Source organism: Nerophis lumbriciformis, linkage group LG07 (genome assembly GCF_033978685.3).
Source record: "Nerophis lumbriciformis linkage group LG07, RoL_Nlum_v2.1, whole genome shotgun sequence".
Classification (NCBI taxonomy): domain Eukaryota; kingdom Metazoa; phylum Chordata; class Actinopteri; order Syngnathiformes; family Syngnathidae; genus Nerophis; species Nerophis lumbriciformis.
Window position 1 is genome coordinate 8,983,233 of NC_084554.2, and position 16,868 is coordinate 9,000,100.

At 40.1% G+C, this 16,868-nt stretch overlaps 1 protein-coding gene across 11 annotated transcripts in view; it reads left to right on the plus strand.

The window, feature by feature from the left end:
• The window catches only part of ntng1a (netrin g1a), a 328,955-nt gene that overhangs the window by 12,288 nt on the left and 299,799 nt on the right, over positions 1-16,868 (plus strand). For all 11 annotated transcript variants that reach the window (XM_072913453.1, XM_072913454.1, XM_061965866.2 and 8 more), the window contains exon 2: positions 13,763-14,249. In XM_072913453.1, coding sequence (XP_072769554.1) covers positions 14,001-14,249 — 249 coding nt within the window. In that variant the 5' untranslated portion in view covers positions 13,763-14,000. The remainder of the gene's footprint in view (positions 1-13,762; positions 14,250-16,868) is intronic.

Sequence of the window (16,868 nt, forward strand, 5' to 3'; positions counted from 1 at the left end):
TTACATTTTTAAACCAGCAGTGACTAGGTTGGCAGTAGCAGGAATCGAACCTGGAACCGTCAAATTGCTGGCACGGCCACTCTACGAACCGAGCTATACCGGTTCCCCATTTTATTTTATTTTTTTAACGGTCATGGCAGTGCTGGTTTTACGAGCAAAGGAGCATGTTCGGCAGCGCACACACACTGAGTACTTACAAGCAGACACAGTGTGTAGACAGAAAAGAGATGCAATTTGGCTTAAAAACTAAAGATAAAGGTGAAGTTATAACACTGAAACACCCTCAGGAAGAGGTGCTATAAAACATGGCTAGCTAATTAGCGGCTAATGTTTTAGCTACATCTAAAATCACTAATCCTCGCCTCCATGGCTGCGAATAAAGTATGTTTCTTACAAGTAGCATTATCACTGGAGGACGAAGAATAGCGAAACATGCTCCACTACACACCGTAGGAGCGTACAAACTCCATGGATGGATCTACACCTAACATCCACTGTAATGATACCAAGTACAAGAGCTACTATGATTACATCGATATTTTTTATCTTCAGAATTTTTTTCTTTCCTTTTTTTTAAATGTATGTTATGTTTATAAACTCAGGAAATACATCCCTGGACATATGAGGACTTGAATTATGACTTTAAATATGATCCTGTAACTACTTGGTATCGGATCGATACCTACATTTGTGGTATCATCCAAAACTAATGTAAAGTATCCAAACAAGAGAAGAATAAGTGATTATTACATTTTAACAGAAGTGTAGATAGAACATGTTGAAAGAGAAAATAAGCAGATATTAACAGTAAATGAATATGGAGGTTGCCCTCCCGTGGGTTCCCCTGATCACGACAGATCCTCGTGTAAGCCCGATAGTCAGGTTAAGACAATTGTTTTATGTGTGCACACGCCACGACAACACACTCTCGGCGTGTCTCTCTCTCGCTCCAACGCCAACACTGTGTCTCGTTCCGACTGCTGCTAATAAGGGCGACAGGTGATTAGATAACCAGCCCCAGCTGGGCAATCCACTCACCTGCCGCTGGCTTCGAGGCCGGGCTTTACACACCCCGCTCCGCGGCAGGCCCGCAGACCACGCCCCCCTCCACAATGAACAAGTTGATTAATGATAAATTTTTACAGTTTGTCCCTCATAATTTTGACAAAGTAATATAATGATAAATGACACAATATGTTCCTGCACACGTCAGCAGACTAATTAGGAGCCTTTGTTTGTTTACTTACTACTTAAAGACAAGTTGTCTAGTATGTTCACTATTATATTTAAGGACTAAATTGCAATAATAAACATACGTTTAATGTTCCCTAAGATTTTTTATTAAAATAAAGCCAATAATGAAATTTTTTTGTGATACCGAAAAGTATCGAAATACATGTTGGTATCAACCTTAGACACCTGAAAGTGCTGGAAAATAAATAAAAAAATGCATGAAAAAATGTGTGTAGAAAAGAAATAACAGTTTAAGTATTACAATAGGAATATATGTCTATAATGTTATGGCCATGATTATTATATCGCCTTAGTTTGTTGTTCATTTCGCTTCTCATGCTCCCTGAGTGGCCATCAACACTGATTTTCCACACCTGCCTCTGGTTACTGGTCAGGACACTCACCTGCTCCTGATCACTAATCAGAGGGCTATTTATACCTGCCTCCCCGATCACTTAGCCTGGCAGTCTTGCTCGCGACACACCACGGGTGTGGTCCTTCATGTAAGTTTATGTTGCTCGCTTTTTGCTACCACTAGTTCATGCTTAAAGGGGAACTGCACTTTTTTATTTTTGTTATTTTGCTTATCTTTTACTATCATAATGAGACAAGAACACACATTCTTTAGGACCATAAAGACGATAAAAAAAAAGCTTGCAAAATGCGGCTAACTGGAGGTTATTTACACATTCATAACAATATGTAATATCTACAATATTTTCCGTATTTTGGTCATTTTAATCAATGCCGGAAAACAAACATGAAGGCGACTATTTTTGGACAAATGAGGATTCGCAACCTCATCTTTTTGAAGCTGAATATACTGAGGATGAACTGCTGCTCCCAACACGAAGGAAGGGCTAGACGTTGGAAGCCGAGAGAGTGAGGTGAAAGCGACTCGAATCTACAAAATGAGCTATTTCAACATGGACGGTGTGCTTACCCAAATAAACCGGGAAAAAGGAGTTAGACCGAAGAGACGACTGTCCATCGAGTGAGTCACACTTTAATATCGATCATGATACATGCGTGATAGTACAACTACAGTGCATACATTGTCTGGCTAGCTGTGTACAAACAAAACATGAAATAATATTTTACAGATACTGTAATATTGTGGACTTGGAGAAAGCATCCGACCATGTACCCGTGTAACGTGTAATATTTTGTTTTTTAATTGTGCGATGTTTTTTGCCTGGACCCCAGGAAGAATAGTATCCACTGCGGTGTAGACTAATGGGGATCCTTAATAAATTAAACTAAACTGGCGGGTCTCTCCCTTAGAGATAGGGTGAGAAGCTCTGTCATCCGGGGGGAGCTCAAAGTAAAGCCGCTGCTCCTCCACATCGAGAGGAGCCAGCTGAGGTGGTTCGGGCATCTGGTCAGGATGCCACCTGAACGCCTCCCAAGGGAGGTGTTTCGGGCACGTCCGACCGGTAGGAGGCCACGGGGAAGACCCAGGACACGTTGGGAAGACTATGTCTCCCGGCTGGCCTGGGAACGCCTCGGGATCCCCCGGGAGGAGCTGGACGAAGTGGCTGGGGAGAGGGAAGTCTGGGCTTCCCTGCTTAAGCTGCTGCCCCCGCGACCCGACCTCGGATAAGCGGAAGAAGATGGATGGATTGATGGATGGAAACCCGGGAAGTCCTGTGGGGAGTGCTCAGAGAGTATGGGGTATCGGACTGTCTGATTGTGGCAGTCCGCTCCCTGTATGATCAGTGTCAGAGCTTGGTCCGCATTGCCGGTAGTAAGTCGGACCCATTTCCAGTGAGGGTTGGACTCCGCCAAGGCTGCCCTTTGTCACCCATTCTGTTCATAACTTTTATGGACATAATTTCTAGGCGCAGTCAAGGCGTTGAGGGGATCCGGTTTGGTGGCTGCAGGATTAGGTCTCTGCTTTTTGCAGATGATGTGGTCCTGATGGCTTCATCTGGCCAGGATCTTCAGCTCTCACTGGATCGGTTCACAGCCGAGTGTGAAGCGACTGGGATGGGAATCAGCACCTCCAAGTTCGAGTCCATGGTTCTCGTCCGGAAAAGGGTGGAGTGCCATCTCCGGGTTGGGGAGGAGACCCTGCCCCAAGTCAAGTACCTCGGAGTCTTGTTCACGAGTGAGGGAAGAGTGGATGGTGAGATCGACAGGCGGATCGGTGCGGCGTCTTCAGTAATGCGGACGCTGTATCGATCCGTTGTAGTGAAGAAGGAGCTGAGCCGGAAGGCAAAGCTCTCAATTTACCGGTCGATCTACGTTCCCATCCTCACCTATGGTCATGAGCTTTGGGTTATGACCGAAAGGACAGGATCACGGGTACAAGCGGCCGAAATGAGTTTCCTCCGCCGGGTGGCGGGGCTCTCCCTTAGAGATAGGGTGAGAAGCTCTGTCATCCGAGAGGAACTCAAAGTAAAGCCACTGCTCCTCCACATGGAGAGGAGCCAGATGAGGTGGTTCGGGGATCTGGTCAGGATGCCACCCAAACGCCTCCCGAGGGAGGTGTTTCGGGCACGTCCAACCGGTAGGAGGCCACGGGGAAGACCCAGGACACGTTGGGAAGACTGTGTCTCCCGGCTGGCCTGAGAACGCCTCGGGATCCCCCGGGAGGAGCTGGACCAAGTGGCTGGCATCAGAATCAGATTTATTGGCTAAGTATGTTTAGCACACAAGGAATATGACTTGGTAGATTGTGCTCTCTTTGTTCAATGCAACAAAGATAGTTTATCTAGAACAGGGGTGTCAAACGTACGGCCCAGATATTTAAACCGGCCCACAAGATCCAATTGCTGAGTATAAAAATAAACTGCATTTTTACTTTTTTTTATGGAAGAGACTGCTGTTCTAAATGTGTCCACTGGATGTCAGCAATTCAAGTGTAACCCACGTCACACGTGTTTAAAGATGACGTGTCAGCTGACTTTAGGCGCCCTCTGGATTGGCTCCCGCTACTCTAATTGGCACAGGTGCATGCTGGCGGCAGTATCGACGCAAAATACATTTTTTTTCATTGTAAATTATCCACTCAACAGAAAAAAATAACGAAACGGTAAGATGCAAAGACTTAAGTCAATTTGACAATTATCTTTCTAGTTGGGGCGGTGTAGCTCGGTTGGTAGAGCTCGGTTGGTAGAGTGGCCGTGCCAGCAAATTGAGGGTTGCCAGTTCGATCCCGGCTTCCGCCATCCTAGTCCCTGCCGTTGTGTCCTTGGGCAAGACACTTTACCCACCTGCTCCCAGTGCCACCCACACTGCTTTAAATGTAACTTAGATATTGGGTTTCACTATGTAAAGCGCTTTGAGTCACTAGAGAAAAATCGCTATATAAATATAATTCACTTCACTTAGTTCCGCTTGCAATTGGTGGAATGCACGATGCACACCCTGAACTCCATTGTAAAAATGTGTTTCTACTAGTGTTGTTCCATTTTATTTTATGCTTAAATCTACAATGTTCACATTAACGTTTGTAGTTATGTTACCTTGATTTTGACAACGGTGTCTTTTTGATAATTGTGATGTTTATATTATAGTTGTAATAGTTGAGTCATGGTAAATGAATGTGTTGCGGCAGTTGCAGATATCACCAATGCGGTGGTTTGAGGAAACACTCGATTGCTTTTCCAAACTTTTTTTAATGGTGAACTGCTAGCATTGAGGATCCTAAACCGGAAGCGCTTGAAGTTTAATGGCTTTGTAAAAACTCTGAGACAAAGTCTAAGTTCGTTGTATTCTTGACAGTGTTTTTGAAACGGCATCAATTTTTTTCCTCGGAATTTTCAACTGATTTGAAGTGTTTTGCCAAGAGAATTATTCGTAATATGAACATTTTCAGAATGTTTATTTTTTTATTTTTGGCCAAAGTAAGACAAAGAAAACAATCGGAAGTTGTCTTTATTTTTAGGTTATCATGCCGGGATTTTACAAGTCCGCCCCGTGTGGGAATAGTTTCCTATATTTCTTGTTATTTCTTGTAAGGGAATTGTGTACGAGTGAATTATGGATACAAACAAGCAAGTAAACAACAATTAATGGCCGATGCATTCACATCTTATTAGAATAAAGTCCAACCAACACTTTAGGTAGAATTAACAATTTTCTTCTCACATTTTCAATAAAAGTACAGTAACCAACATTTTAACTGTCAATTTATCTGCGACTTCTGCTTTTGTTTTTCAACATAAAAAATAATACATTAATATCAAAAATGAAGTGCAACCAACATCTCTCCAGATTGAATATACAGTAGATTTACTTGAAAGATTAAGCGCAACCCAAGCTTTTTCAGGTGGAATGAGAAATGGTTTGATCTGCCACTACTCTCACTTTAATTAACAGCGACGGTAGCCGAGAAGAGATACAACAAACACAACTTTCAGCTACAGCATGATCGCAAAAGCCACAACAAATACGAACGTTAAAACTCAACAACCCAGCATTCTTTAAACGTCGTCAAAAAGCATGTTGTTTCAACGTTGTATTCGTGTTGTAGAATGTTGGTTGGGAAATGACCAAAATTCAATGGTCAAAATAAAAGTCATAATCCGACATTGATTAAACATTGTCAAAAAGCATGTTGTTTCAACGTTGTTTGTGTTGTGGAATATTAGCTGGGAAATGACCAAAATTCAATGATAAAATCAACGTTAAAACCCAACATTGATTAAACGTTGGGTTTAAGGTACAAGCGGTAGGAAATGGATGAATGGACAAAAGCATGTTGTTTCAACATTGTATTTGTGTTGTAGAATATTGGTTGGGAATTGACCAAAATCCAATGGTCAAATCAACGTTTGAACCCAACATTGATTAAACGTCGTCAAAAAGCATGTTGTTTCAACGTTATGTTTGTGTTGTGGAATTTTTTTGGGGAAATCACCAAATTTCAATGGTCTAATCAATGTCAGAACCTGACATTGATTAAACATCATCAAAAAGCATGTTGTTTCAATGTTATATTTTTGTTGTAGAATATTGGTTGGGAAATGACCAAAATTCAATGTTTAAATATTAGAACCTAACATTGATTAAACGTTGACAAAAAGCATGTTGTTTCAACATTGTATTTGTGTTGTAGTATATTGGTTGGGAATTGACCAAAATTCAATGGTCGAAGATTAGAATCCAACATTGATTAAACGTAGTCAAAAAGCATGTTGTTTCAATGTTGTATTTGTGTTGTAGGATATTGGTTGGGAAATGACCAAAATTGCAATGGTCGAAGATTACAATCCAACATTGATTTAACGCTGACATAAAGCATGTTGTTTCAATGTTGTATTTGTGTTGTAGTATATTGGTTGGGAATCGACCAAAATTGCAATGGTCGAAGATTAGAATCCAACATTGATTTAACGTTGTTAAAAAGCATGTTGTTTCAACGTTGTATTTGTGTTGTAGAATAGTGGTTGGGAAATGACCATAATTCTATGGTCAATTCAACGTCAGAACCTGACATTGATTAAACGTAGTCAAAAAGCATGTTGTTTCAATGTTGTATTTGTGTTGTAGGATATTGGTTGGGAAATGACCAAAATTCAATGGTCAAACATTAGAACCTAACATTGATTTAACGCTGACAAAAAGCATGTTGTTTCCACGTTATGTTTGTGTTGTGGAATAATGGTTGGGAAATGACCAAAATTCAACGGTCAAGTCAACGTTACAACCTGACATTGATTAAACGTAGTCCAAAAGCATGTTGTTTCAACGTTGTATTTGTGTTGTAGAATATTGGTTGGGAATTGACCAAAATTCATGGTAAAAATCAACGTCAGAACCCAACATTGATTAAACGTGGTAAAAAGTATGTTGTTTCAATGTTGTATTTGTGTTGTAGAATATTGGTGGGAAAATGACCAAAATTCAATGGTCAAAGATTAGAACATAACATTGATTTAACGTTGTCAAAAAGCATGTTGTTTCAACGTTGTATTTGTGTTGTAGAATATTGGTTGGGAAATGACCAAAATTCAATGGTCAAATCAACGTCAGAACCCAACATTGATTAAACGTTGTCAATGCAGCTAAAATAGGCTTCAGCACCCCCCGCGACCCCAAAAGGGACAAGCGGTAGGAAATGGATGGATGGACAAAATATGTTGTTTCAACGTAATGTTTGTGTTGTGGAATAATGGTTGGGAAATGTCCAAAATTCAATGGTCAAATCAACGTCAGAACCTGACATTGATTAAACTTTGTCAAAAAGCATGTTGTTTCAATGTTGTATTTGTGTTGTAGGATATTGGTTGGGAAATTACCAAAATTCAATGGTCAGACATTAGAACCTAACATTGATTAAACGTTGACAAAAAGAATGTTGTTTCAACGTTGTTTGTATTGTGGAATAATGGTTGGGAAATAACCAAAATTCAACGGTCAAGTCAACGTTACAACCTGACATTGATTAAACGTTGTCAAAAATCATGTTGTTTCAATGTTGTATTTGTGTTGTAGAATATTGGTTGGGAATTGACCAAAATTCAATGGTCAAATCAACGTCAGAACCTGACATTGATTAAACGTAGTCAAAAAGCATGTTGTTTCAATGGTGTATTTGTGTTGTAGGATATTGGTTGGGAAATTACCAAAATTCAATGGTCAAACATTAGAACCTAACATTGATTTAACGTTGACAAAAAGCATGTTGTTTATCGTTATGTTTGTGTTGCGGAATAATGTTTGGGAAATGACCAAAATTCAATGGTCAAGTCAACGTTACAACCTGACATTGATTAAACGTAGTCCAAAAGCATGTTGTTTCAACGTTGTATTTGTGTTGTAGAATAGTGGTTGGGAATTGACCAAAATTCATGGTAAAATCAACGTCAGAACCCAACATTGATTAAACGTGGTAAAAAGCATGTTGTTTCAACGTTGTATTTGTGTTGTAGTATATTGGTTGGGAATTGACCAAAATTCAATGGTCGAAGATTAGAATCCAGCATTGATTTAACGTTGTTAAAAAGCATGTTGTTTCAACGTTGTATTTGTGTTGTAGTATATTGGTTGGAAATTGACCAAAATTCAATGGTCAAATCAACGTCAGAACCTGACATTAATTAAACGTTGTCAAAAAGCATGTTGTTTCAATGTTGTATTTGTGTTGTAGGATATTGGTTGGGAAATGACCAAAATGCAATGGTCAAACATTAAAACCTAACATTGATTAAACGAAGTCAAAAAGCATGTTTATTTCAACGTTGTATTTGTGTTGTAGAATATTGGTTGGGAATTGACCAAAATTCATGGTAAAATCAACGTCAGAACCCAACATTGATTAAACGTCGTCAAAAAGCATGTTGTTTCAACGTTATGTTTGTGTTGTAGAATATTGGTTGGGAAATTACCAAAATTCAATGGTCAAACATTAGAACCTAACATTGATTTAACGTTGCTAAAAAGCATGTTGTTTCAACGTTGTATTTGTGTTGTAGAATATTGGTTGGGAAATTACCAAAATTCAACGGTCAAATCAAAGTCAGAACCCGACATTGATTAAACGTCGACAAAAAGCATGTTGTTTCAACATTATGTTTAATATTATCAGGACCTAAATCAACAATTTCTCAACGTTGTTTCAATGCCTTGTGCCTGCTGGGAGTTCACCCCTAAGTGAAAGTGTTGTCACTTAGCGTCGTCATGGCGACGCGCTCTCATCACCGACTTGTTTTGGAAACATACCTTCCCATCATCCCAGACTTCAGTCGAGCCGTCTCCGGCGTATCCATCCCAGTGTGCGGCACACAGGGCTGCCATGCACTCAAAGCTGAGAGGAGGCGTTGGACTTAGTCTATTGTGACAGAAATACCCCCGAGGCGTGCCAGGTGCCCTTGTGATTGGAGACAGGTTGCACGTCATGTTTGATAGGAAACACCTTGACTGGGAAATAAAAGGTATTTTTTTTGTGTTGGGAGAAAAAATGAATGTGACAACGGGTGACTGCATGCCTCGGATTGCACCTCCGGTTTATGTTCCGGCCTCTTGTTCCAAAGGACCTCAGTCAGAGGTGAACATTAAACTAAATACTTAACACTTTATCCTTTTTATATCAATCATAATACTCTCCATTTGTACAATTTAATAAAGGTAAATGACATAAAATAACACGGTCCCAAAAGGAGCAGGAAGAAGCAAACAAGTCCTGCCCCATCACTCAGATATAATAATCTGATGCTTTATCAATAATACATGAATTTATTTATCCATCCATCCATCCATTTTCTATCGCTTATTCCCTTTGGGGTCGCGGGGGGCGCTGGAGCCTATCTCAGCTACAATCGGGCGGAAGGCGGGGTACACCCTGGACAAGTCGCCATCTCATCGCAGGGCCAACACAGATAGACAGACAACATTCACACTCACATCCACACACGAGGGCCAATTTAGTGTTGCCAATCAACTTATCCCCAGGTGCATGTCTTTGGAAGTGGGAGGAAGCCGGAGTACCCGGAGGGAACCCACACAGTCACGGGGAGAACATGCAAACTCCACACAGAGAGATCCCGAGCCCGGGATTGAACCCAAGACTACTCAGGACCTTCGTATTGTGAGGCAGATGCACTAACCCCTCTGCCACCGTGAAGCCCTGAATTTATTTAACAAAATTAATTTAGTATATATTATTATTAGTATATATTTTTTTTTCATACAAGTTTTTATTTATTTTATTCCTTCTTGTATTTCTTTAATTAGTGTTTTATTGTATGTTTTTTTCTCTGTGATATGGATCTCCCTGGGTCTGAAATAAAATGACTATTATTATAGTGTATAGTATATTTAGTATATAATTACAGAAGAGACTTAGACAAACTTTATTGATCCACAAGGGAAATTATATAATATAATATATAATTATATCCATTAAGAAGAAGAAAAAAAAAAAAAAAAAAATATATATATATATATATATATATATATATATAATTGCATCCATAAATACTCAAAAATACAAATAATAAACACTCATTAGTTTATCAAATGTAGTTTTTTGGAATTAAATATTTACTTAAGATATTTTATGTTTTTTCTTCTTTGTTGTACCTGTCAATGTTTTTTGTTTTTTTTGTATTTATTTTTAAACTAAATGATTGTATTACTTTATTTGATGTCCTCATGTAACTGATTCCACAAAAGTCACCCCACAAACTGCTATGCCCGTACTTTTTGCTGAAACCTGACAAAATAAAATGACCAAATTGTCCACTGCAGTTATGGAATATTTAAATAATCTATTGAATATATTTTTGGGATAAGTTGACTAATTGAATAGCACACACTTTATACAGTATAATTTTTTTTCACCTTTTTTTTTTCTTCTTTTTTTTTTAAATTAATGCTAACTTTTATTATGTTAAAACTGTAATTTCAGTATTGATTTATTTAAAAAAAAAAATTGAATAAAAGGTTATGGCATGCAGAATAAATGTTTATTTCAACAATTTTCTCCTAAATACACATTATTCTGCATGCCATAATCTTTTATGTTTAAAAAAAAAAAACCAAAAAACCTGAATACTGAAATTGCAGTTTTAACATAATAAAAGTTAGCATTAATTCAAAAAAAAAAAAAAAAGTAAAAAAAAAAAATTTATCGTAGTGACCGTGCGGAAAGTTACGGGCGATCCGGATTTTCTCAATTTGAACAGTAACACTGATTATTGATGTAAGCAACATAATATAAATATATCATATAAATATAGTGCATCCAGCAGGTATTCACAGCGCTTCACATTATCCACATTTTGTTATGGAATACATTTTGTCCTCAAAATTCCACACCTAACACCCTATAATGACAACGTGAATTGCCATTATAGACAATGCAAATTTATTAAAACGCAAAAAAATATATAAATATATCATATAAATACGGTGCAACCAGCAAGTATTCACAGCGCTTCACTTTATCCACATGTTGTTATATAATATAATAAACCTGGGATTTATATAGCGCTTTTCTAAGTACCCAAAGTCGCTTTACATGTAGAACCCATCAATCATTCACACCTGGTGGTGGTAAGCTACTTTCATAGCCACAGCTGCCCTGGGGTAGACTGACGGAAGCGTGGCTGCAATTTGCGCCAACGGCCCCTCCGACCACCACCTGTCATTCATCATTCAATTCACCGGTGTGAGTGGCACCGGGGGCAAAGGGTGAAGTGTCCCGCCCAAGGACACAACGGCAGCGATTTTTGGATGGTAAGAGGCGGGGAGCGAACCTGCAACCCTCAGGTTTCTGGCACGGTTGCTCTACCCACTACGCCATGCCGCCCGAAATGTTATGTTACAGCCCAAAACAGAATACATTTTGTCCTCAAAATTCTACGCCAAATAACCTATCATGACAATGTGGAGTTTATTATTTTATTTGTTTTTATTTAGCAAATTTTTTACAAATAAAAAAATAAATACAAATAAATCAAACGTACATAAGTATTCACAACCTTTGGGCGAATGAGCGAAAGGTGTGCCAAGCATCGTATTCAAAAAGACTTGAGGCTGTAATTGCTGCCAAAGTTGCTGTGAATACTTTATGTACATCTGATTTTTTCCAGTATTTTATTTTTAACACACTTTCAAACTAGAAAAATAAAAAAAGCTATTCACATTGTCATCATGTGGTATTGCGTGTAGAATTTTGAGGACAAAAATGAATTTATTCCATTTTGGGAAAAGTGAAGCGCATGTATGCCTATGCTTTGCTTCCCTTTCAGACATTGTTGCTGTAACTTTGTAAACATGTTTGAAATGTACTACTACTATTACTACTAAATAACAATAATATTATTATTATTATTATAATAATAATAATAATAATAATAATAATAATAATATTATTATTATTATTATTAATAATAATAATAATAATAATAATAATAATAATAATATTATTTTCTAGTTAATAATATTATTATTATTATTATTATTATTATTATTATTATAATAATAATAATAATAATAATAATAATAATAATAATAATAATAATAATGATAATAATTATTAACTAGAAAATTCCCGTAAAAAATTTGATGGGCCTGCTATCTGTGCCCTGGACCTCTGGCCGGGCGTTGCCAGAAATCGCCGTACTTATTAGATGGTGCAGAGTGTCTGAATCTGTGAGTTTTAGGTGTAACTATACAAAATGAGCCACAGAGCTAGCCTAAAACAGTAGCATATGTCCATTAAAAAATGCTAACACTTAGCATGAGTGCTAACCACAGCATGATAACAGCCGATGGCCATCCAGCCAAAACCAAACATTGGACGTCTAAACCTTTTTAGCCAGGGTTAAAGTACAACATGAGACGTTAAGCACCGAGCTACGTGAAAGTGTGGCTGAGCTACAAGAGGAGGTACTCTCACAGGTCGGAGCGTTCTGCTGGAAATATCCGCCATTATAACGGTTGCGTACCTATTCAATGGGCCCATGGCGATCTAGTTTTCGGAATAGCGTCGCCATGGCAACACAAAATGTTCCCACCTTATAGTACGCTTCTCGGGACGAACGAGACATTTCCGACGGTTGGCTCGTTCGTCTCGTCTTAGACGTAAGAGAAACGTGCGGAACTATAAAAATAATAAACTGAAGTATGAGCAATGATATTATGGGCTGCTTTGCATGAGTTTTAGGTGTAACTGTACAAAATGAGACACAGAGCTAGCCTAAAACAGTAGCATGTTTAAATAAAAATGCTGACACATAGCATGTGTGCTAACGATGGCATGATAACAGTCGATGGCCATCCAGTCAAAACCAAACATTGGACGTCAAAACGTTTTAGCCAGGGTGTGACAGTCTCCAACTGCCGGGTGGGTTCGCAGGACCACCAACGAAGGACATGGTTGAGCAGGGTTGTGACTTTGTTTTATTTTTCCAAATAATACTCAGTCTTTTGCGAGTTGCTTCTCAGCTCCTCTTACCGTCGCGCGCACCGTCCCCACCTCCTCGCCACCATTTCGGAGCGGGCTCCGGTGTGCCCTGCCTCCCTGTTGGACTGCCTGCCACGCCTCCTCGCCGCCATCTCGGAGTCGGTCCCGACGGCCCAGGCCTCGCTGTCGGTCTGCCGGCTTCGCCTCCCCACACAGGGTTAGAGTAGACAAGTGTGTGAACAAAATGAGACGTTAAGCACCGAGCTACGTGAAAGTGTGGCTGAGCTACAAGAGGAGGTACTCTCACAGGTCGGAGCGTTCTGCTGGAAATATCCGCTATTATTCAATGGGCCCATGGCGGTTTAGTTTTCGGAATAGCGTCGCCATGGTAACACGAAATGTTCCCACCTTAAAGTACCCTTGTCGGCACGAACGAGACCTTTCCGACGGTATAACATATGTGGGGGTTCGTTGGCCGGTTCGTCTCATATTAGACGTCAGAGAAACGTGCTGGCATTCGAGCAGGCCCATAATAAATCAAAGCTACTTTTTTTTTTTTAATTGATTCAATCGATTTAATCGCTTATGCTTTCTAAAATCCCGACTCATTTTGCCGTCACTCACTTTCAATCCTGGAACTTTTTGTTCATCCGCCCTTCTGCGTTTCAGGTTGCCACCCAGGATGATTGACAGCCAGACACGTTAAAGGGCCATCTCCATCCTGTCCTCTTCTCCATGGGCTGCTAACCTCAGACAGGAAAAAAGGCTTGCACGTCACCTGGAAGGCATGTCTTCCTACTTCCGCTGATTTAGTCGCTGTCAGAGGAAGACGGAGAAGAAGAGGCGGGCCTTGCTCATAAGTCTTTGTAAGGAGGTCCGGCTTGAAGGGGCCGAGGGAAGAGCGGTCATGCATCTCTATCTGGCGCTGACGCTGCAGGCGTTGTGGTGCGGCGCTTGCCGAGCCGCCATGCAGCACTACCCCGCAGCGTGGGGCCACTACGACGTGTGCAAGTCCCAGGTCTACTCCGACGAGGGCCTCACCTGGGACTACATGGCCTGCCAGCCGGAGGCGGCCGACATGACCCAGTACCTGAAGGTGACCCTGGATCCGCCCAACATCACCTGCGGGGACCCGCCCGAGACCTACTGCGCCCTGGTGAGTAGTTTTGTTGAGGGTACTTCTGACGTCAGGATCTGCCGCTGCTCCTCCGGGTGTTGTTGACACCGATCACTCGCACAGAACTTTGCATGTTGCCGCCTCGTCCAAATCAAACACGCACAAAAGCATGAATGACGTTCAAGAGCGTTTAGTTCCACAGCCATGATCTGCAAAGCATTAACCTTTTACTCAGTTAAGTGGAATAATTAGTAAGTAAAGTTAGTAAATTGTATTTTTATTTTTATTGTTTTTAGAAAGGATCTTTTAACTCTTTCCCCACATATTGAATATTGTGTATCATATTATTTCAAGCTGCCCTGTACAGCCTTATTACAAAATGGAATACATTCATTTTATCCTCAAAATTCTACACACAATACCCCGTAATGACAATTTGAAAATGTTTTTTTTTTAAAGCAAGTGTATTAAAAATAAACTGAGTGTTCACGGCCTTAGCTTAATACTTTGTTGACGCACCTTTGGCGGGAATTACAGCCTCGTGGTTATTTTTAATACGATGCCACAATGCTGTGGGGGTGGTTTTCAGCGGAAGGAACTGGGAGACTAGTCAGGATAGAGGGAAAGATTAATGCAGCAATGTGCGGAAACATACTGGATGTAAACCAATGCTTTCCATCCAACCTGATGGAGCGTGAGGGGTGCTGCAAAGGGGACTATTTATCTGTATTTTTTTCACATTGTCTGGTATTGTGTATAGAATTTTGAGGACATAAATGAAAAAAATCCATTTTTAAATTAGGCTCTATTAAATGTGTGATAAATTACAATACTAATGCAATGTAAATGTTCAGTATTGTAAGTGGGACAGTATTGACAGTCAAAGTTGCATCATGTGTGAGAGATGACATCCGATGTGTATGTGGGACAGTATTGACAGTCAAAGTTGCATCAGATATGAGGCTGCTGACATCCGATGCGTACCTGGGACAGTATTGACTGTCAAAGTTGCATCATATATGAGAGATGACATCCGATGGGTATGTGGGACAATATTGACAGTCAAAGTTGCATCAGATGTGAGAGATGACATCCGATGTGTACGTGACACAGTATTGACAGTCAAAGTTGCATCAGATATGAGGCTGCTGACATCAGATGTGTACCTGGGACAGTATTGACAGTCAAAGTTGCATCAGATGTGAGAGATGACATCCGATGTGTACGTGGGACAGTATTGAATGTCACAGTTGCATCATATGTGAGAGATGACATCCGATGTGTACGTGGGACAGTATTGAATGTCAAAGTTGCATCATATGTGAGAGATGACATGAGATGTGTACATGACACAGTATTGACAGTAAAAGTTGCATCATATGTGAGAGATGACATCAGATGTGTACGTGGGACAGTATTGACTGTCAAAGTTGCATCAGATGTGAGACTGCTGACAGATGTGTAAATGAGACAGTATTGACAGTCAAAGTTGCATCAGATGTGAGAGATGACATCAGATGTGTACGTGGGACAGTATTGACTGTCAAAGTTGCATCAGATGTGAGAGATGACATCAGATGTGTACCTGTGACAGTACTGACAATCAAAGTTGCATCATATGTGAGAGATGACATCAGATGTGTACGTGGGACAGTATTGACAGTCAAAGTTGTATCAGATGTGAGAGATGACATCAGATGTGTACGTGACACAGTATTGACAGTCAAAGTTGCATCAGATGTGAGGCTGCTGACATCAGATGTGTACCTGGGACAGTATTGACGGTCAAAGTTGCATCATATGTGAGAGATGACAGATGTGTACGGGGGATCAGTATTGACTGTCAAAGTTGCATCAAGTGTGAGGCTGCTGACATCAAATGTGTACCTGGGACAGTATTGACAGTCAAAGTTGCATCATATGTGAGAGATTACATCCGATGTGTACGTGGGACAGTATTGAATGTCAAAGTTGCATCATATGTAAGAGATGACATCAGATGTGTACGTGACACAGTATTGACAGTCAAAGTTGCATCATATGTGAGGGATGACATCAGATGTGTACGTGGGACAGTATTGACTGTCAAAGTTGCATCAGATGTGAGACTGCTGACAGATGTGTAAGTGGGACAGTATTGACAGTCAAAGTTGCATTAGATGTGAGGGATGACATCACATGTAAGTGGGACAGTATTTACAGTCAAAGTTGCATCATATGTGAGAGATGACATCAGATGTGTACGTGGGACAGTATTTACTGTCAACGTTGCATCAGATGTGAGACTGCTGACAGATGTGTAAATGAGACAGTATTGACGGTCAAAGTTGCATCAGATGTGAGAGATGACATCAGATGTGTACGTGGGACAGTATTGACTGTCAAAGTTGCATCAGATGTGAGAGATGACATCAGATGTGTACCTGTGACAGTACTGACAATCAAAGTTGCATCATATGTGAGAGATGACATCAGATGTGTACGTGGGACAGTATTGACTGTCAAAGTTGCATCAGATGTGAGAGATGACATCAGATGTGTACGTGGGACAGTATTGACAGTCAAAGTTGCATCAGATGTGAGGCTGCTGACATCAGATGTGTACCTGGGACAGTATTGACGGTCCAAGTTGCATCATATGTGAGAGATGACAGATGT